The sequence below is a fragment of the Apis laboriosa genome, unplaced genomic scaffold (assembly GCF_014066325.1).
Source record: "Apis laboriosa isolate Shangri-la unplaced genomic scaffold, ASM1406632v1 scaffold19_cov150, whole genome shotgun sequence".
NCBI lineage: Eukaryota > Metazoa > Arthropoda > Insecta > Hymenoptera > Apidae > Apis > Apis laboriosa.
Window position 1 is genome coordinate 2441447 of NW_025222278.1, and position 27513 is coordinate 2468959.

The 27513-nt window shown below is 34.1% G+C and overlaps 2 protein-coding genes across 2 annotated transcripts in view; one reads left to right on the forward strand and one right to left on the reverse strand.

Moving 5' to 3' along the window:
* The window catches only part of LOC122712172 (cGMP-dependent protein kinase, isozyme 2 forms cD4/T1/T3A/T3B), a 77035-nt gene extending 67556 nt beyond the window's left edge, over window positions 1–9479 (reverse strand). The window contains exon 1 of the mRNA XM_043931589.1: window positions 8879–9479. Within this exon, the coding sequence (XP_043787524.1) occupies window positions 8879–9351 (473 nt within the window). The 5' untranslated portion in view covers window positions 9352–9479. The remainder of the gene's footprint in view (window positions 1–8878) is intronic.
* A 10166-nt stretch (window positions 9480–19645) lies between these two features.
* The window catches only part of LOC122712115 (paired mesoderm homeobox protein 2B), a 53438-nt gene continuing 45570 nt past the window's right edge, over window positions 19646–27513 (forward strand). The window contains exon 1 of the mRNA XM_043931488.1: window positions 19646–20846. The gene's annotated coding sequence lies outside the window, so the exon portion shown is untranslated. The remainder of the gene's footprint in view (window positions 20847–27513) is intronic.

The following is a 27513-nucleotide window of genomic DNA, read 5'->3' on the forward strand; positions in this document are numbered from 1 at the left end:
CCCTAACAAGAATTTTATTTACTTCAATAGAATTTATTTCATCGAAATAAATTGTCCTCCCAATCTAAAACCGTTCGATATTTATGCAAAGAAGAAGCAGACCTTCGATTTTCGTTTGTTAATATCTCGAACGAAAGCAAACAGTTATTTTTACTTCGATCGTTCCACTCCCATCCACGATTTGGTCGTTCGCCATTTCCACTTTGCGATTCTCAAAAAAAAAAAAAAAAAAAAAAAAAAAACCACTCTTCAGGATAAACAAATCGGAATCGATTTGCATTAACCGATTAAAATATATATAATATCATCTTTCTTTTCTTTTTTCACCTCTCTATATTTCATTAATTAATTATCCAAAAATTAATATTATGCACGCGCGAAAAATATAAAAAAATATAATATAAAATATAAAAAAAGTGAAAATTTCATTGGTCTTTTTTTTCATTCGTGGAATGAAACGCCCCTCTAGCGAAGATTTTTCCAGTTGATAGACAGATAAATCTAAAAACTCGTGAAAGAGTGTAGTGTTTAGCGAGACTAATGCTACGCCTACCTACTCGTGCGCCCGCCTCGAGAGCCTGGAATGCAAATCCATCGAGGAAAGGCTCGCGTCTAAGCGCCAGTGCTTCGACGTGATACACACGCGTGCCCCCCCCCCCCTGATACCTGCGTACGCCCACGCTGACCCGTAGTCACCGCACGTCCTGCTTATGCCATCAAAATTGCTGGACAAAACGGCGTATTAAGATTCGCCGGCCGAGCCATCAAGGGAAACGTCTATTTTCGTCACGATTCTTGCGGCTTGCACGTGTTATTGCCGATTCTTGGGCGGATTTCACGGTGAGCGTATATCGATTTACGATGGGTTTATGGAAACGTTTAAGCAGTTTCCAAAGAAGAGAATGAAGTTGTAATGCGAGAAATTATTGTACAATGGAAACGGCGGTGATTTGAATAACCGGTGTTGAATATTGTGGAGATATATATAATAAATATATAGAGAATTATAGGAATGCATAAAGTATGTATTTATTCCCTTTTATCATGTGTATAAAAAAATCGTGTGTGAGAAAATGAATACGAGATGAATGTGAGAAACTTAATCGAGATTTAATCGAGAAAAAGAAGATGAAGAAGAAAAAGAAGAAGAAGAAAATAAAATCGGCGTAGATTCTAAAATTAATCGTTTCGAATTAAAATCTATTTTTGTATTTGCAAAGATTCAATGGAATTGAATGCAAACAGATTTCCTTTTATGAGGACGGTTAAAGATTTTAGTATGCTCATCAACTATAGGAAATTCATGTCGTACAATAGAGGGACGCGGAATGAATACTGAGAATATTGAAAATATACGTCGATCTACTATCTACAGATGTGAGCCTCTATTGAAATGAATGGATGCCACATTGAACAGTTTTATATAGTGTTTCGCGAGTGTACAAATAAATTATCGCTTCGCTGTATCAACAAAATTGATTTATTTTTTTTCCTTTGAAGAGTGTGTGAATTTTAAAATTGGAATAACATGTTGGATTGTAGAAAATTACGATTATAAAAATTATGATTAAACAATTTAAAATAATTAATATTCCGATCTTCGTTTTGCTCGACGATAATAATATTTTTAAGAATACTGAAATCCCTTTGATAAATTTATTTCATCCATTTATTGCTCCATTCTCTCCTTCTCGGCATTTCAAAATTTATCTCTCAATTTTTTAATCCATTCTTGGATTATCATTCTAAACGATATACGTGGTCTACGGAGATTTAGGTCAAGACTCCATTTAAATCACTATTTTCAACTAATTTGTGAATTTCTCTTCGGAAATATCGTAAATCACTGACTCCACGAAGAGAATATTTAAAGATTCCATTCTATTCGCCAACCTTTTTTTTCTAAAAATACATTTTTAACATTTTAACTAACGTATCGAGAAGATCCTTTCGACGCTCAACGCATATTAAATATTTTACTCCTTTTTTTTTTTTCTTGATCGAATACAAATGAAAAATTTATACGTATTTTGAAACTAATTTCCAGTGAAATGAACGTAGATTTCTATGTTATATTCGCAACAGGTGTTCTCTTCGATTACCTGTCCTTTCAATACGGGTTTCGCTTCGTTGCGTAAAAGAGAGAGAGAGAGAGAGAGAGAGAGAGAGAGAGAGAGAGAGAGAAAGAGAGAGATAACTTTCTCAATGATATTAATACATTGTATATGTTTACTCGTAAAAAATAATAATTTATTAATTTTAATTTTGTTGAAATTTTTATTACTCTCATCTAATAAGAATTCTTCGAGTATATTTACGTATCATTAACGGTTTATAAAATTTACGAACGATTACGAAATATTTATTATAAAAAGTTTTTTAAAAGGCCGTTAAATCATGAAAAAAAAAATTACGCTTTACGTACATATGTAAGTTATGTAAATTAACTATGGTTTAATTAACATATTTCGATTATAATGGAATAAAAAAAAAAAAAAAAAAGGAAACACATGTTAAGATATACGAGTTCGGAAAAAAAAAAACTGGTACAGAGCCAGTTTTCTTTTCAAAGAAACCGGCGAAATGATTCGAGAAATTAAAAAAACAAAAAAAAAAAAAAAAAAAAATGATAAATTTAACAGCCTCTCCATGCTTGATTTTTCAAATATTTATTTAAATTCATTCAATGCTGCTTAAAACTTTTTCTCCCATGAAATATTCATTCCCCGTTTTCCCCTCTTAACGTGTTCTTACATCATTTTAATGAAGTTTCAATGAAACATCAACACAGCGGTTATAAAATGTCAGGATTATGCCGGTTGATACGCGCGAGCATAAGCCTGTGTTGAAACGGCGATAGGATAGGATGGCTGCCTCGTTTTATAAAGAATCGATGGGAATCCGGCACGGTGAAAGTGCGTTTTCAGAAATATGGTGAAATCCTGGTTTTTTTTTTTTTTGTTGTTGTGCGACTTGCAGATTCGATCACGATGCATCGTACGATGTATCGAATGCTCCTCGAGATTCGATTCTTCGAAACAAATTTGTCTTGTTACGTGTAAGTTTCTCAGGAGGAGGAATAGTTGAAGAATTGTTAAGAGTAGTTTGTGGTTTTTTGTGTTCGAATACAAAATGATTCTGTGATTCAATAATATTTTTCACCAGTTATAAAACACTTTTTCTTTTTAATAAAATTATTTTATTATTTTTTTATTTTTGAATTGAAAATTTTCTAAATTTCCATAAGGGGAGAGTATGTTTTTTTTTTTTTTAGAAAATGAGGTAAAAAGAAATCGAGATATCGAAAGAAATATCTATATCACGTTCTTAAACGCGATTATCAATAATTTATTGGATGTATCAGTTCCGATTGAAAAAAAGAATTATTTACTTCTAATCGTCTTATTAAAAAAAAAAAAAGGTATAATTTACCTAATTACGACGATGATTAAATGCTCACTTAGTTTGTGTTTAGAACAGAATCGCTAGAAATACGTTATGCAAAATCCAATATCTACATGTAATTTGCACAATTAATATAATTTTATGCAAACAGGAAATATTTCTTCTTTTTTCTTCTTCTTCTTCTTCTTTCGTTTAATTGCGTATACAATTTTTCAATATTTAAGTATATTTATATATTTAGAATTATTTAGATATTATATATTAGAATTAGATTTTAATGTTTTAAAATTTTATTACAGTCACTATTTTCGTAGAATTATAAAGATATAAATAATGATTGATAATCAATGACTAATAACTCTATTTTCGTCGCGTTTATATCTAATTTAAAAAAGATTATAGTGATTCAGATTACTATTTAAGAAAACTTATGAATTAATATAATAGGAGATGTTTAAATTTTTACAGTAATAATATTGCAAATATCTTTCTGATAAAATTCATTAAATTTTAAATATTGAAAATTAAAGTTTCATCCAAATAACGATTGTAATTAATTTAATAAAAATTATTGAATTATTAATGAAAAAATAAGAGAAAAATTTAAGTTCTAATATATATATATATATATATATATATATATATATATATTCTTCAAATTAAAAATTATCACTATAAAAAGCACAATAAAAATTTTTAAATCATATATTATTACTATGCCTAAGTGACAAAGTTGTAAAAAGTAAAAAAAGATTATTTAGTTAGGCAATAAAAATTTATGTCGAAAGATTTTTCTACTTTTATCATTATAAGTTAAATGATGAATTCGAAGACACGTCACATCCAAGATGTGTGACTTATAAAAATAGCTGAACAAGCTGCCATTTACAATCTGCATATTGCAGAATGTAATGAGATTCTATTTCCTTTACACATGTGTGTGTAAAAATTGCACGTGTGCAAAAATCTTCGATTATCATTCGATGAAAATTATAAATCAAATAAATTTTCTGTTCATTTTTCATTATTGTGATCATTTTAATACGAAATATATATTTTGTAATAAAAACTTATAATTATCGTTTAATTTTTTTTTCAAAAAAAAAAAAAAAAAAAAAAAAAAAATAACGAAACAATCATAGATTATGTATGTAATTATCAGTACTGGTTTTATATAACTTTTGTACTAACATGTATTTCCATATGTGCTTATATTTTATTATCGTAGTTATTTTTGGATCATTTGATATTATTGCCAAAATAAACTTCATCGATAATATGTCATAATTCTATTTTTAAAGATATGCAAATTATTTATTTTTTATACTGATGATAACTTTTTTATCATTGCATTCTTAAAAATAAGACAAATTTTCTTTTTTAGACAACAACAACTATACTTTTCGATTAAAATTTTCAAAATTCAGAATTTTGCTTCTTAACATTTCAATTTAAATTTAAATAAAAAAAAATAAAAATGAAAGAATAAAAGTAGAGGCTCTGTTTGAATTTTTAATTTTTTATATAGATGTATTTATACTTTTTTGTTTGATTTATTTCAAGAAATACTGTTATAAAAATAAGTCAATTAGAGAAACAAGTATTTTTATTCCTATAATGATAAAAACGTGGGAAAAAAAATCAAATTGGAAGAAAAAAAGAAATGTATTTATTTTTCTTATTGCGTAAACATTTGCAAGCACATCTTTTTAGATTGAATCTCGATTGATCGTATAATACATTCCTTATTATTATTCAGATAGAATAACGTTTAGAATGTTAAATAATGAAATAGCCGATTTGCATATTGAACGCAGAATAATCTGCCTCCAATTCGACTCAAAAATAAATTTACGACTATTATTCATTGACTGTGCTGCCCACGCTCCTTGTTTTCCTTCGATTTTAAACATTTGTGTAAACAAATTAACTCCATACCATTCTGGCACAGACTTTTTTTCCTCGTTCGATAACGGTGTAATTAAAATGCTTCTTTTTTTTTTTTTTGGATATTTTTTTGATTTTTTTCATTTGTTTCTTATGTGATTTTTACAAAATATTTATATTCAGATATGTCTTATTTAGTGAAAGATATCGAGAATAAATAGTAATAATTGTTTGAAAAAATAATTTATCTTGTATGTGTGTATTGTATAATGAATATTTCTGAATAAATTTCAATAAAAGAAAATGTTATTTATAAAGCTAAAAAAAAGTAAGTAAACCTTTTAACTACATAAAAATATTTAATTTTTGTTTCTTATACTTTGTATCATCATTTAGTATTCCATTGCAGAAAAATTTTTAATATGTATATATTTTTTATTCTTGTATAAAAAGGCAGAAAAAAATCTTATTTATTTACATGATTACTTAATTATAATTTATGCTTAACATTATGAACTTTGTTTATGTGAGCCAATAGAAATATATTGCCGTTTACTATTCATGAATAAATAAAATTCTTATGAATTTTATATGGAATTCCAATTGCAAAAAAAAAAAAAAGAAAAAAAGAAAAAGAGATGAAAATAAAATTATCTTTTTCCCGTAATTTCATGCAGCAGGAAAAGATTATAAATGAAATATTGTAAGTTTTGTTAATACAAAAACGCACAAGAACTCAATTTCAATGAACTCACGTGCAGTGATTTTCGGACGATTCAAGGTAAAAAAAATTACGATTAATGAAGAACGATTTTAAAATAGAATAAAATTACCGGAAGTTCAAAGTTTTAGCATATCTGGTAAATAAAATACAAAGAGAATCAATTTACATTTTTGTAGATAAATCTTTCCTTTTTGTTTTTTTTTCTTTTTATCAAAATACATAAGACTCAACTTTGAAGTAACAACAACGAAAAACAAAAAAGAAATTACCATTTTCTAATATTAGAAGTTAAGAAGGAAAAAAAAAAAAAAAATTAACGAAGAAACTTTCTGCGTACTCAAATAAATCTTGTCCATCGATTTCAATATCTGTGCATAATTATTCTAATGATTTTAGCAACAAAAAAAAAGATATAGCTCAATAAGAAATATTATTTTGTAAAACAATCAGATTTATAAATAGCTTGTAATTGTGGATAATAGCATGGATTTATAAATGGAATTATTTTCCTTATCATTGAAAAAATAGCGGTATTAAATAATTTCGAAAATTTAATTATGATACTTATGTATGTATGTATTAATCTTGTTTAATGTAATTTAAATATTAGCAACATATTAACATTTTATATTTTATATTAAGCATATTTTAATCAATTTAAAAGAACAATACGTATTTGAAAATGTTTTAAAATTTAAACATATAATTTTCATATTATGAAAATTTTTTAAATTTATAACAGAAGTATAATTCAATGTTTCTAATTTTCAACATCTTGAATCTATTTTACATTTCAGTATTATAAATCATAGATTTTTTTTTTTTAGAAAAGTTTTTCTCAAAGGAGATTTATAACATAGTTTTGGTAATATAGATTATATGAAATTTAAATGTTCTAATTAAAAGAAAAAAAAAAAATACTTTCTGAAGAATTTCAAAGCATATTTATAATTTTATGGTGAAATCGAAATTGAAAGACAAATTTATTTTGCTAGAATAAAAGATTCATAGCGATAATAATAAAGAATCATATCCATAATAATAGGAATCAACGTAAGTACTCCAATTAACTCGTTGAATAGGCTTTAAATAGGTATTGCTCCATTTAAAATTGTAACATGGTGATATCAGAAGTCAGATTCATTTCTTTACGAGAAATTGTTTAATTTTAAAAGCAACTATGTAATTGATTAAAGTGAAATCGAAATTTAAAAATTGTAATAATATATTCATCAATGTTAATTGCTAAAAAATGCACTTATCAATTCATTTTACTTACAAATCAGTTATTAATCTAATTGTTATTTATTATCTATTCTTTAAATTATACGTTTTTTTTTATATCTTAATACATACATCTTATAATTACTTTGTTTTTTTAATTTTACAAATCAGATTTCAAAACCTTCAAGATTATTAATTATATGATTTCAAGTACTGATAGGAGGATTTCCGGAAAAATTAATTATTTCTAATATCGATATTTATATAAATAAAATTAAAAAAAAAATATGATTGCAAATTCTAAACAACAAGTTGCTCCAAAAGTATATTACATAATTTTGTTTATTTTCAAAAAAGTAATCATCAATAAATACAAGAATTTAAAAACTTCTTACGAAGAACTTAGCAAGAATATCTATATTAATACAAAGAAAAAAAAAAAAAAGAAAAACAATAGACTTAAAAGCGTCAATAAAATTATCAAATCTAATCTTGGATCGAATTATAGGAAAAAGAAAGAAAAAAACACAATCAAAAGCAAATTTGAACACCATATATTGAATACCATTGATTCGTAGATAACGATCATACTTGAAGCATATGAAAATAAAGATGACGTCAGACCTCGATAAAATGAAAATATACAAAACTATGAAAAAATAAAAAATATATTCAAAATTTAATTCTTATTATTAAATCAATTACAGGATATATTAACTCGATTCTTAATACTTTCGACAAAGTTACAAATGTTTGCCAATCATTTTATGGAGAGTGCAAGCGAACAATAAAATGACATGACAAAACATCCGGTTGAAAACGGTCTAAAAAGTCGCGAAATATGGCAATGGCTGCAATAGCAAGCGGTGGAAAAGCACTGGTCCGTAGTCACATGGTGAGCACCCAGTGCAGAGAACGCGTGTACGCGTGTACTCGTCATAATAAACATGTCGGCGATGCGAGTAGTACGATAATATTCTGGCCTCTGTTAAAAATGCGTGAAATTCTACCGACTGTCGCCGAACACAACCGAACGTTAGTCGCCGATACGTCACGTGCGCTCCAAACAAACAGAAAAAAAACATATAACTATGCGCGTGCACAGCGAAAAAACGTCAAATGTTTTCGAAAACGTACTGTCGAGTTGATTTCCACATCGTATATTTCCATGTTTCTTTGCGCTTCGTTGAAAATTAGTTGTTAAATCACAGCATTAGATCAAACGCGAACACGATCGAGTAAACACGCGTACACATGCACACGCATGCGTGGCGTTAAGTGGTTAACCTGTTGCAACTTAATGCACAGCATTCTATGCTGAGGTGGTCGAAATAAACGATATTCCCGTTGTGCGATAACTTGTAATAGCTTGAATCGACTCTATGAAAATGATGCCGGTAACCCTCTGTAACGCCATGTGACTCGAACGTAACAACGTAACAATTAATACTGATTTTTGTAATCCTTGTAATATTACATCGCATTACATTGATACATCGATAGTATATTTATAGCTAATCCCTAATTTTTAAATTAGGAAACGGAGAATTATAATAGATCGGAATATCTTTTAAATTTCGGTTATAGAAGGTTATCGTGTTTAATTTGGACATTTAGAAGGGATCATGTGACACCAACCTGTCGCTCTTGTCGACGATTGTCAGCGTAGCAAGCTCTTGCAGCGGTGGTTCCGCGGAAATTCCCTGAGCCCTTTGCTTCCTGGGCCTCGGTTTCGTCGGTGTCAAGGGTGATTTAAAGGGAAGCACACTGAGGAACTTGTCGAGATGACTTCGTAATTCTTGTATCTCGGCATCGCGACGACAGAGAAGCGCTTCGAGCTCGATGATTTTCTCGTCCTTGACACGCAGCAACTCCTGCAGCTCTCGAAGGGTGCCCATCGCTGTAATCGTGGACGCTCCGGTGACGTTCGAAATGGCCCTCTGGCCGGCTGCAGCGACCACGGCCACGGCGCCGTGTGTCGGCAGCTGTGAAGCGTCCTCCTCGTCGGCGAGCCGCTGCTGCGTCGACGAGAAGCACAAAGAGTCAAAGCACACGCGCATAGACACGCAGGCGTCGCCGATCGGCACTCTGCACTTGGTACCCTCGTCCATTCAACCCGAACGAAACTGCCGCGAGAAGAGAACAGGAGCCGCGACGAGAACCACGACCCGGACAGTGCGTCGTCGGCTGCCTCTACTCCACGATTCCGCGCTCTCCAACAGCGGAGGACCAACTCCCGTGACGAGCTTCCACGGTTACGCCTGTCTCGCTCTTTCCCTATGTGCTTCGCTCTGTCTCTCTTTCTCATTCCTTATCCCCACTTTTCCACCGATAGCTTTCCTCGTTGCTCCGTAATCTCTTTCTCTTTGCTTCCCACTCTATCGATCATGCTCTCTCACTCTATACCGTTGTTTCCTTCCAACGTTACTTGTCACTGTTACTCTCTTCCTCGCTCGACCTTTCGTCTCTGTTCCTTGAATCGCCTATCTTTTTTCCCTTGTTACCTCCTCGCTGTCGTTCGTGCTCTTTATTCCTCCTCGATCGATTATCTTTGTTGCTTCTTTTGACACTTTCTCCCTTTTCTCGTCCTCTCTCTTTTCAACGCTTGGCTCTCACTTGAGCGATGTTCGTCTTACCTCTATGTTATGTATCTCTATTCCACTCTCTTCTAAAATGCAGCGCGGAGGATTCGAAGTTGGGTTGGCTCGCCTCACTTCAACACTTGCATGTATCTTTTTCTTACTTATCATTTTACGCATTTCCGTCTCTCACATTATCACGAGTCTCGATGGTAGTTTAAATTTGCTCTGGGATTGCGCCATGTACGCCACCGGCGCGCCATCTACGACATACTTCTCCGTCGAAAAGGTTGACACGAACGACTTATTTATCGGCTGTTCATATTTTTAAAATAATTATTTTTAAAAAATCTATATCAATTACAATTTTTCTATTTATTCACATACGTAGTAAAGTTATCGTAAATATATACTATCATTATTGTCAATTGTAAATAATTGTTGTATCACATTTTGTTGTATTATATTTTTATATGTTTTTTCAGATTTCTTGAGGTTTCTTTTTAAGTTCTGCTAACAATCGTTTAACATATTAATGCAAAAAGTTTTAACTCAATCATTTTTCATGTATTAATTATCTCAATTACCTTCTAATCTATAATTTTATACTTTTTTGTAAATTGCAAACAGCATTGTCTTTTATTTATTTTGGATAAAAATGACTGCATTTTTATAACACATTTCTTGCACATCACGCCACGTTGTGGCTACATGGAATAATTTTCATAAAGTGTGATTATATCTATGTCGGTAATTCAGTGTAACCATTACTAAGGCTAATAGCAGATTCTGATAACAAAATAAATTAAGCCTTTATAGATACCAAATTTCTTTGTATTTTCTTTATAATGTAATTATATATTTTTTTTAATTTATCTTCATAGTTCAAATTTCATGTTTTATGTGAAAAACATGATTTCTTATATTATATCAAAATCGATAAAATTAAATTGATATGTCATATAATTAAGCATATATATATCTTTAATAATACCAATATAAATAACGTGAATCTTTTAATACTTATTTGTCACTTGCGTAGTTTTATTACAAACCAGATTTATTACTATATTGTTTAAAAAGAGATTAAATTATTTCTGCTAATTTTTGTAAACAGGATGTGACATGTAATTATTGTGATAGTTTAAGTTTCATAAAACGCCTCATAAAACTCACGAGTGTTGATCTCGTGGTTTATATGCGTCAGATTTCTAGAGATGACGCCACGTGGTCTGCTGACCTTATTGCATTACATTATAGCAGTTATTTCGATTGAAATGATTAAAATGACAGCGATCTTGCAGCGAAGCTTCACCATCATAATATATTTAAATAGTAAGAATGTGTATTTCGTATATAAATCAGTTAATCAAACGAATATGCTGCGAGCACTGCTTTATTGAGTATGAGTAGTTGTACTAATGTAGATCGGCTCGACAGATCGTAATTCTATATTATGCATGGAATGGAATTAAACCAATGAAATTTAATACCATATTACAAATTTTAAATTTCAGAAAAATTTCTCATTACATTCAAATTCCGCATTTTCTTTTTCTTTTTCGAAAAAATTAAACATCAAAAATTCTCATTTTCCCATTCCACGCGTGTCTCAAGAAATTTAATTCAATTCAATTCATTTTAACACTTCAATTCGATTTTAACATCCATCCAGTATACCGGACCTATCCTAGAAAAAAAACCCTTTTAAAACGATACTTTTGTATGCATACAAAAGATAAAAAAAAAAAAAAAAAAAAGAGAAGAGAAAGATAGACAGAGTTAGATTAAATGGACGAAAATAAATTGGAAGAGACGGGCCCTGGGCGGCCGATCGGGCATTGTCTCTGGCGTCTCGATGACTAGTTACCGAGTTATCCCGAATCGAACGCCTGGAGGGAGAGAGTCCGGGCCGGTAATAGCTGCTGCTCGGGGAACCGTAATGTCATAATAGGATAGCGATGTTAGTAATAGCATCGCGTTGCACCGGCGTAGGCAACCGGCCGATTGACTGGTTCGCGCACAGAGGGGAAGGAGAATGAGAGAGAGAGAGGCCCAATTTGCATCGCATTGCGTGCATTCGTTACGCCTTCGTCCGCGCGGTGGCGTGGCGCGTATCGGCCATCCCGATGGCTAAACCGCTGACGTTCCAGCAATCAGCGCCCTGGGAGAACCGTGGAAACCGCGGAAACCCCTAACTCGATTATCGTTTCCGGCATCGTTATCGTTATTAGCCGCTCCATTGGTAAGCTAACCGGGAAACGGGCTTCTTGGGTCACGGTTTTGCTTCTTTTCGAGATGAATTTTTTTTTTAAAGGAAGTTTTTTTTTCTTTTTTTTTTTTTTTCATTTTGTTCGAGTTTTTGATCTGTACGATTTAAGATTAATTTGATTTGATTATACCTAAATTCGCATTGAAATTATGCGATCAAATAATCGATTAAATGTCTAATTTTTGCTTAGTCTAATAATAAAAAGTGTAATAATGTAAAACGCATATTTGTATGTTTTTAAAAGTTTCCATAAAGAGGTAATGTGAATGAGCAAAAATATAGTCTTATAGAGTAGTATAACGTTTTATCTTCCCTGTTATAATTTTTATGATTAAAGTGTCGTAATATTTCACTAAACTGTATCATAAAACAATTTATTCGTCGTTCAGGCATCAAGATGCCAACAAAGCAACATAAAAATGTAGAGGCAACATCCTTGCCAACCATTCCCCCTCGAAGGAACGACGCTTTGATCTCCCTCTTGCCCCTTGCCCCACGTCACTCTTCTTCCGGTTCCCTCGATCCATCCGCGCCCCTCAAAATATCAACTAAACGATAACCGTATTTATTATTCATTCGGCCGACTCGTTCGCTGCTTCTCTCGCGGCTCCAATTTTACAGAGTAGTTTTTCAAAGAATTTCGCGAGAGCGTGGCGGCGCATCGCGAGCAGGATGGAAGACGGTAAGATGGAATCGAGGGTGGATGAGAGATATCTCGCGTACGCGAGACACGTGGTAGATAGGTAGGAATCGGGCAGGATGAATTTGTAAAAGTTTTGCCTAGTTTTGAAATTATACTACCATCCAAAAGTTTAGAGGAGGTGATATTTTCTTTGATTAATCCGTTTATGCTCAATAATATATTATATTTATGCAAATTTCATTGTGCAAAACGTATAAGATACGAAAAATCGACGTGAAATTAAACTACATGTTTCAAGAATGATTTTTCAAATTTGCCGCGCTCGTTATCATGAGTCGATACAACAGTTATACTTATATTTAATTCTTTTTTCGTTTCTTGTTTTTAAGCAACGATTACTTTAGGAAAACGAAATTAGATGATAAACAAAATAAGAGAATTATTAATTTCGTATAAATTTTTGATGAACAATTTAATGGTTGAATGACTATTTATTCTTTTAGTTATAAAGGCGTTAACAATGCAATAGAGTGTACTGAAATTACGTGGTTTCATAGTAGAAAAGCTCTTAAGGCCTATCCGCCGTCATCCTGGAAATAATTCAATCGTCGCTAGAGGATGGCGCAGTTTCATTTTCGGAATGAAGCCATCGCGTATTATGTTTAATCTTGGCTCGCCTCGTCTTCGCTAACCACCGAAACGTCTTGGAAAGCTCAACTAGGATAACTAAGATTAGTGTCGTCCTCCTTAGTTGTGTGACAATTCATTCTGTGAAGATATTCGTAAATTGTTTCCATTCCTTTGTTTCTGACATTTTAATGCTTATTATGTTTCTTGTTTTATATCATTTTGATCTTTTCTTTTTTATATTCACACAGACTTACTTTATTTTATTTTATATTAATAATTATCAATATTCATTAATATGTGATGTTAATTATCAGTGTTCAATTTTGTTAATCTTATTTTTTGAAAGTTTAAAATTAAATTTTTTTGAATATATTATTTCTTTTTTGTTAATTATTAATAGAAATGTATATTCTTTTTTGAAATTTTTTAAAAAATATATTAATAATAATAATAATAATATTTAAATTAAATTAATTTTACATCTAACAAAGACAATTTTCAACAGTATCGAATGTTAAAGAATTAATAATTCATTATATTTAAAATATATCAAAGTTTAATGGAATCTCAAAATTAGTTTATAAGATTCTACTAAAATTGGAAAATGTTTAAATGTAGTATAAATGGAATGAAAATCAACATAATGAATATGAGCATAATATTACAAATTCGTAACTAAAATGCAAAGAGTGAAATTCAATCGTTATAAAATACTAAATTATTATAAAATTTAATTTGGCAAATTGAATGTTTAATCCATAATATTATACCTTAAGAAGTAACTCATCTTGATTCACGTACAATTTCTATCAAGAGATTTCACTCTTCTCAATTTTATTCTGAGGGTAATGCTCCCAAGTTTATCCTACCTTTACGACTCTCAGACGTCAATCCGCGTCAGAAAAAGACAGTTTACATCTCTTATATATTTTTTTTTTCAATTTCTCTCTTAAATTTCTACTTACCCCATCAATTCCTTCATCTCATATTACGCTCAACTTTCTCTTTCTATCTTTCTGCAACTAAAACAGTAAAGAATAAAGTACAAATTAACAGTTGAAATTAAATGTTATTTTTATAAAAATTATATAAAAATATATTTTTATAAATATTAATTGTTTAAAAGTGATAAGATAAATTAACAATAATTATTTAAAATCGAGTTTAATAAATTTTAAAGCAGATAAAAATTAAAATGTATTAAACTTAACGAAATTACAAAAAACAAATATATATTATACTCATATAAAAATTACAGAATACTCCAAAATCAAATAATTTAAATTCTCACGTAAGCCAGCAAAGGTACCAATTAAGTGATTGAAAACCACTGAAACACGTGTGCCATAATTCACGAAAACAATTTCCCCGTACATTTTACGCATCTCAAGACGTCAATCCGCGTCAAAAATATCTCATGCCAACATTCTTCGTGCTCTTTCTTTAATTCCACCCCTCTCACACCCCTCATTTCATGCGCCCTTCGAACACCATCACGGCATCGTTGATCCTCTTCCCTCCGTGTCCAAGTCCCCGAGGATGAAGGGATCAGAGGAGAAAGAGATATGGATTGACACTCGAATTCTTTTGGTAAAGGATCCATCCTCCGCTCCGCTCATTTTTCTCGCACACCTTGGCGCATCTTAGTCTAACAAACTGGATTCATCAAATTCGACACCGATCGTCCATTCACCCTTTGATTTTCCTGCGTTGAAACGAAAGGGATTCGAAGGTACATCCCGATTTCGAAATTGCCAATCTTTCCCGCGATTGTTTCATCGATCGACCCTTTGGAATATATTTTTACGATATATTGAGATGCGTCGAGTGTTTAAAAAAAGAAGGAAAAAAAATTATTATGAATCCTACGTATACAAATCAATTTGAGAAAAGAATCGAAAAGAAAGAAAGAAGGGAAAAGATCGATGGAATATCGAGCTCCCTTTCAAGCTGTCAACTTTCTCGGGTGTTTGATACAGTGACACGAGAAACACCGCGCTAAATCATCTGTCGCCCCCTCCTCCCCCTCCGAATTTACCCCTGCACCAGTGGCGGGAACCTTAAGTCTCGACCTGTCTGTCCGCCGTCACTCAGAGCCGACCCTACGTGGCTTTTCACCCTCAAAACATCGCGTTTACGCCTAATCGCATTTCACGAGGGCAATTTATTAAAAAGACACTGTCTACAACTTGACTTTAATAGCAATCTTCGCGTTTGAAACGAGGATCTTCCTGACCTTAGCGGATTTACAATTAAAACAAGTATCGACGGATAATCGAGGGATTCGAATCAAATCTTTAAACCTTCAGAAAAAAAAAAAAAAAAAAAAAAGAAAAAGAAAAGAAGATGAAGAAAAGAGAGAGGAAGAAATTCTCGCGATCTCGGTGTCGGCGAACAAACCACGGGGACAAATAGATTCCGCGCAGAAATGGATGGTAAAAAGGTTGACCCAATAGAAGGGATTATTGCGCTGAAGCCGAAGCCGAAGTGGAAACCGAAGCCGAAGACGAAGAGGTGGACGAAGGGCGGAGGGGGAGGGAGGCTGGTAAGTGAAAAATAAAAATAACGAGCAACAAAGCAGCCGAAGTCGATCCGGCGCGTTCGTGGAAAAGAATTTTCCACCCTTTTCCACCCTCTTTCCCATCTTTCCACGGACACAGAGCCGAGCAGCTTCCAACATCACCACCACCACCACCACCACCACCATCAAGCCGTAGCAGCTACCACCGGTGGTAGCTAGATAGATCGCCTACTACCACCACACCGCCGCCTTTTGCCCTTCTTCGCTCTCTTTCAACCCCCCGCCAACCCCTTGGCCAACCACCGGCACACAACCATCCACGGAGCGAAGGCTGGCTGACGTTCCCGCAGGAGGAACATGGCTCCCAGGCAGGATCCATCCTTCCAACCCCTCCCGTTTTCTCCGACACCCCCACCCCCGCCGGCTGGTTGGCCCCTCGTTGCATTTTAAATCAAAGCCCCGGAGGTAACGCAATCACCAGGCATCACGACGCTTCCACAATTTTCTACTTTAAGCTACTTTATGTATTAGTACCCTCCTCCTCCCCCTCCCCTTCGTGTTCGTCTCGTTCTCTCCGCAGTTGGATCCGCAGCACCCACCCCCTCCCCGCAACCTTCCCTCGAAAACTACGTCCATCTCGTGCTCGTCTCCTACAAGGGTAGGAGCTCCAACCAGCCAGCCACCCCCCGCTCCTACATTAGCCATCTCTCCTACCTCCTCCTCCTCCTTCTCCTCCTCCTCCTCCTCCTCCAAAGGCCTCGCCTCGTTCGAGAGTCTCAGTCTTTTACACTCCGACGGATGCTCCAACAACCACCTCGGAACACCCCTCGCCGCCCATCGGCTGCGGCGTAACGAGGTTATTTTATTAAACAACCTCCGCAACCCGCTCGACGACGCTGCTGGAATTCTGGCTGGACCTGAAGGAAAGGGAAGGGAAAGGAAGGAGGTGGGTTGAGTCGACGAGGTGATGGGGGTTGATGGGGGTGGAGGGTAAGATTTTTGCTGGATATGGATACGAAATTCTTGAAGTTGAGAATTGATGGGGCTAAGTCTTATGTGAATGAGGATGTTGGACAAGGTTTTGTTTGGATTGGTTTTTCTTTCTTCTTTGATGTAGATAGAGTGAAAGGTGAAATTTTAATTGAATTTTAGGCTGAATCAGATGAGTTTTATGAGTGGATAAGTTAAAAAAGGAAATTTTTCTTTATTATGTTCTTTTTTTTTTCTTTTTTAATATCAGTTTTATCGTTCATTTGAAAGCGAAATGATTGGAAAACCTATTTCCTTCCACGTTCACGTGGAAGAAAATCATCCTCCCTGTAAACGGGGAGGAAAAATTGGGAATAGATAACTGGATATTTCCAGTAGTGGAGGCTGGTATCACAGAGGGTGGACAGGGGGTGAAATTCTCGACTAGTTATATACGCGGTATATAGGTGTTCTATACGTGGTGTGTAGTTCGCAAGCATGGAGTGGTGTAATCTAGTCACCACGAAACGCGATTATTCTCCTAACTCGGTCTCCAGCTCTTTCTATCCCTGTTTCCTCTCTCCACCCGAATTCCGCCCTTCTGTGTTCTTTGATTGCTTCCATCCTCGTTTCCCTCCTCGTCTACTCTGATTATTTACTTTTGTTTCCTGTCTATAGCCATTTCACACATCCAATATTATATTCCATTTATCTCGATATCTTTTCTAGAATTTTCTCTAAAGTATGAAAATTTCGTATCTCTTTTCTCTTCCTTTTCCTCGTTTTCTTTCTCACTCTTTTTCTTTCTATTTATAATCGATCCCTATACATTTTCGATTTTATTCGAATTTTCCTCTTTCTTTTCCTGTTTCTTTTCCATTCGTTTTCTCTTCCTCGCTCTATCCTCACTGTCTCGCGTTTACATCGATGTCGTCTATATCTTTTTTATCCTATGAGCTTTCGAGCATCAAAAATTTATCCCCGAAGGGTTGGAAGAATCAAATGGAAAGAGAATATATGGACACGGATAAGCGCGTGCTCCGATGTTACCATTTCACTCGAAACCTCGTCATCGTGCAAGTTTCGAATCGCTTCTGCCGGCGAATGTACGGATCTTGGATTCCCGGCGAAGTGCGATTCGATAGGGGATGAAATTGGAGCCGATCAAGATTGGGGAAAATTGCAGAAAAATCGAGACCGTCCGATTCCTTGTATCAGATTTTATAGACTTCCCTTTCTCCTCCCCTGTCGCGGCAACTTCTATTCACCTTCGTCTTCTCCACTCGGTTCAAGCTTGATTTACGATCAGTTTTTCGTTCTTTGAGAGGAGAATACTCGGTATTATTTTCAATTTTTAAGAATTCGGGTTTTTCGTCCACACTGACTGATTTATTGAAAAATAAAGAATTGAAAGTGAAAAAAAACTTGAAGAATAATCGATTATTTTACCATATTACATTTTACAGAAGGCTAGTTACATTTTTCTTTATCTCGTTAAATCAAACCTAATCAAATAAAATCAAACAGAACTAAATTAAGCCTCCAATCTTTTTCTATCAAAGAAACTCCGATTTAAAAACGATTTATTGAAAAATAAAAAATTAAAAGTGAAAAAGTTAAAGAATTGATTATTTTGCATTACATATTACATTTTAGAAGCCTATTTACATTTTTCTTTATCTCATTGGAATAAATCAAACCTAATCAAACAAAATCAAACAGAACCAAACTAATCCTCCAATTTTTTTCTATCAAAGAAACTCCGATTCAAAACCGATTTATTGAAAAATAAAAAATAAAAAATGAAAAAGTTGAAGAACAATCGATTATTTTACATTACAAATTACATTTTGGAAGTCTATTTACATTTTTCTTTATCTCGTTGGAATAAATCAAACCTAATCAAACGAAATCAAACAGAACCAAACTAACGCTCCAACAAGCTTCTTTCTAAGAAGCTTTCAAAGAAGCTCCGATTCAAAAAAAAAACTCTCTTTCTACTCTCATTCCAAACGCAAAAAAAAAAAAAAAAAAACAAAACAAAACAGATTTCGAAAAAACATCCAAGCGAAACCTCGTCCAACCCCAAAGAGGCAAACGTTGTTCAGAGCCGTATACATACATACACACACGTAGAGGGCAACCTTCTTGTCCTTATATCGCGAGTTGTCCGAAAGTCCAGCAGCGCGCACTGGAGCCAAGGAACATCGTCCAAGAAACGAGGAGGCCTGAAGGAGGATGAACGTCGTGCTGTGTTTTCGTCCTCCCTCCGGAACGAGGCTATCTCACCCACCCCTCCAACGGTTGAAAAGAGACAAGCACGCGAGTTCTGAGTAAGGGTCGAGGTGGAGCGCGTCTGATACACACGAGAGAATCACTATGGACGAGGGGGTAAACACGATTTACACCATGACGACTATCGCCTCTCCCTCCCCCCCCCTCTCTCTCTCTCTCTCTCCCTTTGCTCCAAAGTGGCTACGCGCGTAGGGTGAGTTACAACACACGGGGAGACACTCCGGGTTGCCTACGGTAGGGATGTTTGTCGTACGCGTTATTTGGCCAATAAAACCACGTGGTGAATCCGCCACCCCCGCGTAGACAAGCGGCCAAGACGAGAACAGGCCGGATAGTCGAACAGAGACGAGGAATCGCAGACCACGCCTCGAGAACCGCTCGACGCCTGCGTGGTTCCGCCTATCGAACACGCTTTCGCTGCCTGGACGTCGAGGCGACACCGTGAACGACACACAATCCAGCTCTGGGATCCTCTTCGAACGCGACCACTCCGCTTTTTCGGCCAACGGGTCTCCTCTCGTGGATCATAGCTGGTGCCGGATCGACCAGTGCAGTGCTTGGCCTGGATCTGGCGGAGAAACCGGATAAGGAGAAACGAATTAACGAGGAACGAACAGTTTCGAGTGTCGAAGCAGGATTCGAGGATCCGGGAAGAAGTCTGGAGAAACACGTTTGATACGAAGAGCATTCGAGGTGTTGAAGAGTTGACGTGTTTGAATTTGACGTGTCGAATACGAGGGATCTTATCTATAAGGAGTTGACAATTTGGAGAAGTTTGTGATGAAAGTTGTTTGAGGTGTTCGAACAGTTGTTGGGATTTGATCGTTGTGGAGTTTTATCGATAAAGGAGGCTGGCTGATTTATTCATGTGAACGATCGAGAGTTTTTTTTTTTTAGATTTGGAAGTGATTTGAACATGTTTGAAGAAGTATCGATAGGTTTGAGCAGGGAAGAATTCGCGAAGGAAGAGTAACATCGGTGACACTGATGGATCCTTGCCTTTTACATGCGTTGTTTAATTCAATTCTGTATGTTTCGAACGTAAATCACGAGAAAAGGAGAACAATTTTCCTTTAACAACCTCTTATAAACTGTCTGTCATGAGTACTTGCCTCAAGGACAAGTTGAAGAATCCCGTCAAGAATCAAATCTTGGACGAAACGTTCTCGAGATTTCTCACGAAAATTTACAATGACTGTTAGAAAGAAAACGATGTGTTAATCAAACGAAACACAATCAACGATTCGACCAGTGTTTCTGAATCTAAAGTAAAAGACAAAACTGTACAAAGCCTGATGTTTTCAAAGTGTGACTGATTGAATGATCGATATTCAGAAGAGGAGGGACAAAAGGCTGGTGCAAGTGTCGCAAAGGAGGGCGCATACAGTAGAGATCTTTGTTGTGTTCAGTGATCGAGAAGGGACAACTGTTGTAAACGAAGTTTGAGAAGGCGCGAGGAGAGGATCCACGCGGTTTTAGATCGTGGATCTTGCGATCGGGTCGCAGGAGGAGAAAGGTTCAGGGGGTCGAAGGTGATCCGCGAGAGTGCGGAGGAAATCGAGAAAGTGTTGTTCAGCCACGAGTCCAGGATTCTCACCCCCGGAGGCGGTACCATTTCGCCCGGGGGCGCGGGGCCGCCCGCGAGCCCTTCTTCGGGACACTACCATCCACCCACGCATAGTCCACCTTTGGTCAAGGTGAGCGATATTCCCCGCTTCGAGCATTTTCAATCCTCTCATTTTTCACGAATCCTTTCCAAACGTTTAACGTCTTTTCGTGTGAAAGATTCTCGAAAAAAATCGTAATTTTCGTTTCAAATTGTTAAATGAGTCTTTCGACGATTTCTCGCGCGTACAACAATTCCACGCGTATTATTGTTAGGCAAAATTGGAGGAAGAAAAAGAAAAATTAAAGCTTGAATATTTATGTATATTTTAGCTTCGAGGAATGTCTACATCTTTTCAAATTGGCCGACGAAAATTGATCGGGATTAATTTAAACGAATTTTTATCGATTAACTTTGTGGTTCGTCCCCTAATTTGAACGGAGAAATTAATTCATAAACGGATTTCTTTTAAGCTGTAACTGGTTTGATCCAAGCTATAATCTACCAGTTTGAACCCGGTATAATGGCATTTGGTTATATTTTCAATTATGCTTGATGGGCTGCTTGAGAAAATTGGATAATATTCGAAAGAATCAAGTGTTTGAATCGTTTCGGTACAATTGTAATGATAGGAATTGTTAATGCTATACAATCTCTATGCACTTTAATGTAGATACTTGTAAATTACAATCTTCGATATCAAGTGCAATTCCCGTAACTTCGTTATCATCACTGGACTGTATATCATGCAATTAAACGTATTTAAATTAATTAAATTCTTATTTCTCTGAGTGTAATAATAATAATAAAAAAAAGAATATTTAAATAAGAGGTTCTTTTTTTCTTAAATATTTTGCACATTTTCGTACATTATACGTATTCCATGCGTTATAACAGCGTATAAATATTTGCAACAGAATTGTTTATGTTTCTGTTTCGATATCTGGCATTATGATAAAAAAAGAATTGATGAATATTTTTCGGTAAAATATATTCTATAATTTTGTGAAATATTATAAGTAAAAGAATTAACTATCTATGCAGCCAAGGATTATGGCGGATCCGACGGATCCCAATCTTGATGTTAAATCTGAAATGATTTTATTTCGCTCGAATGATATTGTATATAATTAAATAATTTTATATAAACAACTAAGTGAATAATATTTAACAAAAATTAATACGATAATTATTTTTTTTAATTTTCAATGTTACTTTAAATTGTGTACACATTTTAATAATTTTAATCATATATATATAATAAATTTATTCGATAGATTTTACGAATCAATATTTTGAAATATTTTCTCCGTATGTTTCTTTGGCAAATATACGGAGTGATTTTTTAAAATTTTTACACTTTCCTCGCGTTTATTACTTGTCAACACACATTCGTCATTCAATTTACTCAAAACGTATTAAATCATTGATATTATCGATGAAAACGGAACGAAAATGTTTATCTCTAATATTTGGAAATTTTGAAACCTCAATCCTCGAAAACCTCAATGCTTTGAATCTTTGAATATTGATTTAACTATTTTAAACATATTTCAATTAAATCATATTATATTTCTATCACTCGTTTAATAACTATTTATACGATATCCTTTTAATATCAATATCATTACAATAAATTTAATCGAAGAATTTTTAATTTAATATATTATTTTCTTTGATAGGAAAGTATTATTTTTTTTTTTGTACTTAAAAATCCTATCCTAAAGCTTTAAATAATTTCCTTCTTTTCTACTTGAATTTTATTCCCACGTGTTTCCAAACAAAGTTTCACGAAAATAGAATAGAATCAAATGTAATTGTTCGCTCAAATTCAATTTTGCAAGCAAATCGATCCTCGAATGAACGCGTCATGGTATTTAAATTTGCCGCCACTTTCCTTTCGTGTATACAACATTTGATCGCTCGTGTAACTCGTTCTTCGATGCATTAACTTCTTCATTGCAATATTAACACCATTTCTCATATTTCCTTGATATAAGAAATATTTAAAACTTATTGTGATAAAAGCAAATTAAATCGTAATAAAAAACTACTATTAAGTAATATTCATTATGGATTGGATTAAAACGACACTTAATTCTACAATCTTGATAAATAAAATAAAAAGAATAGACATATTATCTACAGATATTTCGTCGTATTATTGCCTGACCAATATAAATCAATTAGACAAATTATTCGAATATAAATATATAAAATAATATATAAATTTAATATATTAATTTATAAATATATAAAATAATATAAATATATAAAAAAAAAAAAGAAAAAGAATTTAAAACAACCATCTCAATCAATTTTCCTCCGCGCCAATTCCTCCACTTCCGGAATTCCTCTGGCTAGAGGGCGCCAGTGCGCCGCACATAAGGTAGCAGTGTAGCCATGGGAAACGGCTGCCTCTTTATGGTCACGTAATAACCGGCCAGCCGTTGAGGGGATTTTTCGCGAGGAGAAGAAGTCGAACGAGCCGCGGAAAGAGGTTGACGATGATGGGTATAAGGGCGGCTGTCCGTGCTCGTTTTCGTCAGTGAATCCCTCCGGGGACTGCGAGCTGTCTGCCGCTAAAGCTTCCGCTGAAGAGCCCGGTCTGAACTTAACGCGATATGATTTTTACCGAATGATTCTTTTTCTCGCTTTTCCAACAATATTTTTGATACTTGCTCTCCCCGCAAGTTTATTCTCATCGCTCTCACCCTTACGATAAATTATATATCGCGTAATAAACGCTTCTCGATTTCGGTTCTATTTTATTTTATCTCATCTCTTTGGAATATCTTTATTGGGAAGTTGATTAAGTTAAGAATAATTAAGTTAAGAATAATTATTTTATTTAGTTTTTTTGGAGAATCGAAATCGATGTACCAAGATTATTTTTGTGGAAAATTTTATCGCTTAAGACTGTTATTGGATTACTTGTTTCATTAGTTGTTACTCGGTCAACTAACGAGTTTATATGACATTTTATGCGTCTCCTTTAATGATCGCGTCATTAATGTCGAGAAAGATGACGAATCTATTCGAAATTGTTTCTTATCGTTTTACCAACTTACCAACAATATATTGCGTAATATTGTTCCCTAAGTTTTCTTTCATCTTTTCCGCCATTAATAATAGAGTTTTACATGTAATTTTATACCTATACACGATAGTGTATAATTGTGTAGAGATACACGAAGAGTAAGTTTTTAGAGATAAATTAAATAATATTAAATTTCAATTTTTTCTGGGATTATTAATTGGAAGAATGGTGAAAGGTGTCGATGCTAAAGATTAACTTAAATGTTATAATATAACATATTAAAGTTATTGTCAACAAAACATTATAATAGGGACGGGTTAAATGGTTCAGTGTAATTGATGGATTTAATTGACATGCAGACTCAAGCTGACAGTCGGTATAAATATAAATTGTGGCTCTATTCGTTAAATAGAATATTCAAGAAAATTAAGTACGGCGTTGAAATCGATTAAACAATTGTCCTGTTGTTTAACAGATTAAAATCCTAACGTCGTACTGTATTAAAACGAATTGACATTTTATGTCAGAAGTTACTCGAACGAAGTTACTTTCGTCTCTTCCTTCATAGGTCACGCGATTTAATAAAAATTCAATTCAAAGTATCAAATAATTTTTTCTTCCTCCCCTCTCAATCGCAAGGTTATTCAATTTAAATTCTTTCAACTTTTCATCCTCTTCTAAATAAAGTAGACATTCGAATATATCTCTACCCTTTAAATAATAATTTATATTTTAATATTATAAATTAACCTCGATCCAATTTGTGTCTTTTTCTAGAATTACTTGAAAAGATACGATATAAAATTTTATCGTATAATAATCCATGAATTTTTCACGATTTCAATTATAAACAAAGTAATTCTTTGCTGAAAATCAATTTCCTTTAACTAACGAAATCGACGAAAGGGTTTTTTTTTTTACCATCCACAATACTTTGGAAACGTGAAAGGACTCGTGAAAGGGCCAGTGCGGCCCTGCTAGCACGCGCGCCCAACACTTTCGCTCTGATTAAGCTTAATTCATTCTCGCGACGAGAAGAGAAGCATGGAAAGGAAGAGAGAGAAAAGGAGGGGAACGGGGGAAAGACGTTGCAGTAAAACGGGCCAACGCAGCCCGAACCGGCGCGGCGGCTCGCGCTGTCTGCCGTCCAATCCTGCCAACTTAACCTCATTAATAAATTAATTAGATATTATTGTGTTGGCAGCCAGGGCGGCAGCTGCGGGCCACCCCCCCTCCTCCGCATCCTCCTCGTCGCTCCACGTCTTGGGCCCGCAGATGATGCCTCAGAACGCCGCTATATACGTATAAATGGGGGGGTCAAGACCTGTGACGTCATGTCTTTTGCTACGATCACGCGTGTTCGTGATCGAAGATACCCGCACGTCTTTCCTTCCTCTCCCTGGATCGAGACCCTTACCTTCATCCTCTGCAGTAAATCATTATCCCTCGATCTTTTCTAATTTCCTGCAATATCCAAATAACTTGCCAGTCAAAAAATAGTTAAAAAAACAGAGAATTTGAATTAACTTAACGATTTTGACGAATGTTACTTCTTCTAGACCACTTTGCAATCCTAGTGGATCAGTGAAATATATTTAATATATATTGGATCGGTGAAATATAATTCCATTGATAGGATAACAAAAATCTGCTCTTCCTCCAAAAAAAGAAGAAAAAAAAAAGAAAGAAATTAAAATTAGAGAAGGACGTCAGTCGTAAAAAGTTTCAATTGCAATGCGTATAGAGAAGAATCTAGAAAGAGATGGAAATTAGAATTCTGTCCAACGGTTATGTTATATTAAATCGTTTCTGAGGGGAGCGGAAATGGTTGGAGGACTCGTGTTACGACTAAGGTCGCGATAACACGACGAATCCTATCGAAGGAGTTGTCGCGGCGGTGCTCATTACGGGGTAGAATGGCGACTGGTAATGACAAAAAGCACATGCAGCATTATCATTGCGGAGTGTATGGCATTAAGCTGTAGGGGGCCAGGATTAGGATGTCGGCCATTACCGCGCGTCACTGACCGTTTATTCTACGCCGTGCACGGTGTGGTGACTTCCTCTAGACGCGTATGTATGCCTACATAACCGGAGGATGAGGACACTCGCGAGGTCGTGAAATCTCGTCTCGTGTGCGATTCACCTTTCTATATATGATAACTGGGCCATCTTCTACAATTGGACTAATGTTATTAACCCATTAAGGATCGAGTAGCGAGGTAATACGATTTTTTTTTTCTTTTTATCAGCTTGTCAAACGATATGAAACGACCGGTTTTCGAAGAATATTGGGTAAAAATGGAATTGAAATTTAACGATTGATATTAAAAAAAAAAAAAAAAAAGGTTAAGATCGTTGAAAATGTTTTTTCAAAATTCGTATATATCGTTAAATAAAATATCGTATATTTTATTTAATGTTATTAATATCGTTTAATATTCGGGAAGAAGAGGAAAATGAAATTTAGCAATCTTCTGATAAAAATGAATTGTGATCGTGTACATTATTTTCTAGAACCGTTTAAATTTATTCTGTCGACTCAACCGCAATGACTAAGCGTCATAAAATATCAATAAAATCCTTAAACGATCTTCATTGGTAACTGTGAACTTGTTTTAACTTCGTTTAAAACGTGTGTATATTTAAAAAATATTTTCCAAGTAACTCATTTTCAATTCACTTTGTCATCAGTTGCGAAAAACTAGTTACGATGAAACGAATTAGTTATTCCCATAAATATTCACAAACTAGAAATATTCACACTGAAAACTACTACAATGGCATAAAGAAATTATTCGAATTAATATCTCAAAGAAAAACTGTCAAAAAAAAAAAAAATTATCAAAAATCACACTGTTCAAAGAATCCAAAGAATAATAAATAAAAAAGACTCGATAAATAAAAAACACGTTAAAATGTTGATAATTTTTAAAGAGATATTACTAAATTTCTCTGTGTTATACGTTAATATAAAATCGATCGAAATATTTCTGAACAGTCAAAATCTAGAGATCAAAATAAATACGAAAGTCGATATACAAAAATTTTCAAGCTTACTTGTTAAATTATAAGGGATCGAAATTTGGATTAGAAGAAACGAGATGGAGATAGAGAGCGTGACAGCTTCACCTCTGTTACCACTATGCGGCGCACCATGTCATTCTATCTCCGTCTCACTTCATCATCTCACTTAAATTGCTTAATATAACCAACATTTTTGTACATTGATTTTTATGTTTACTCGAATCGATTTTCCAAAAATATTCCACGAATATATTGATATATCTACATCATCATCATCATATTCGAAATGTAATCCAAATTTTATTCGTTTATATTACTTGAATTAATGTTTAGGAAACAGAACCACTTTCTTTCTTTCTTTCTTTCTTTTTTTTTTTTTTTTCCTTTTTCGAGTAAATTATTTTAATATTAAAAGATAAATACGCAGAAATTTTATATTCATAAGATTTCGTTCGAGTAATAGCCGTTGCAAAATTGCATAAAACGTTAATATTTTAAACGAGGCGTATAACGAGAGAAGAGGGAGATGAAAGTAGAGAATAAAAAGATAATATGGAAGGAGGGAAAAAAGAGGAGGATCGATCGAATTGCAATTATCGATGAACCGATGGGAAAGTAGCGTGAAGCTTCCTTTGAAGGCGATGTCGATTAAAAGTAACGCGGTTAAATAGCAATCTGCTGGCAAATTATG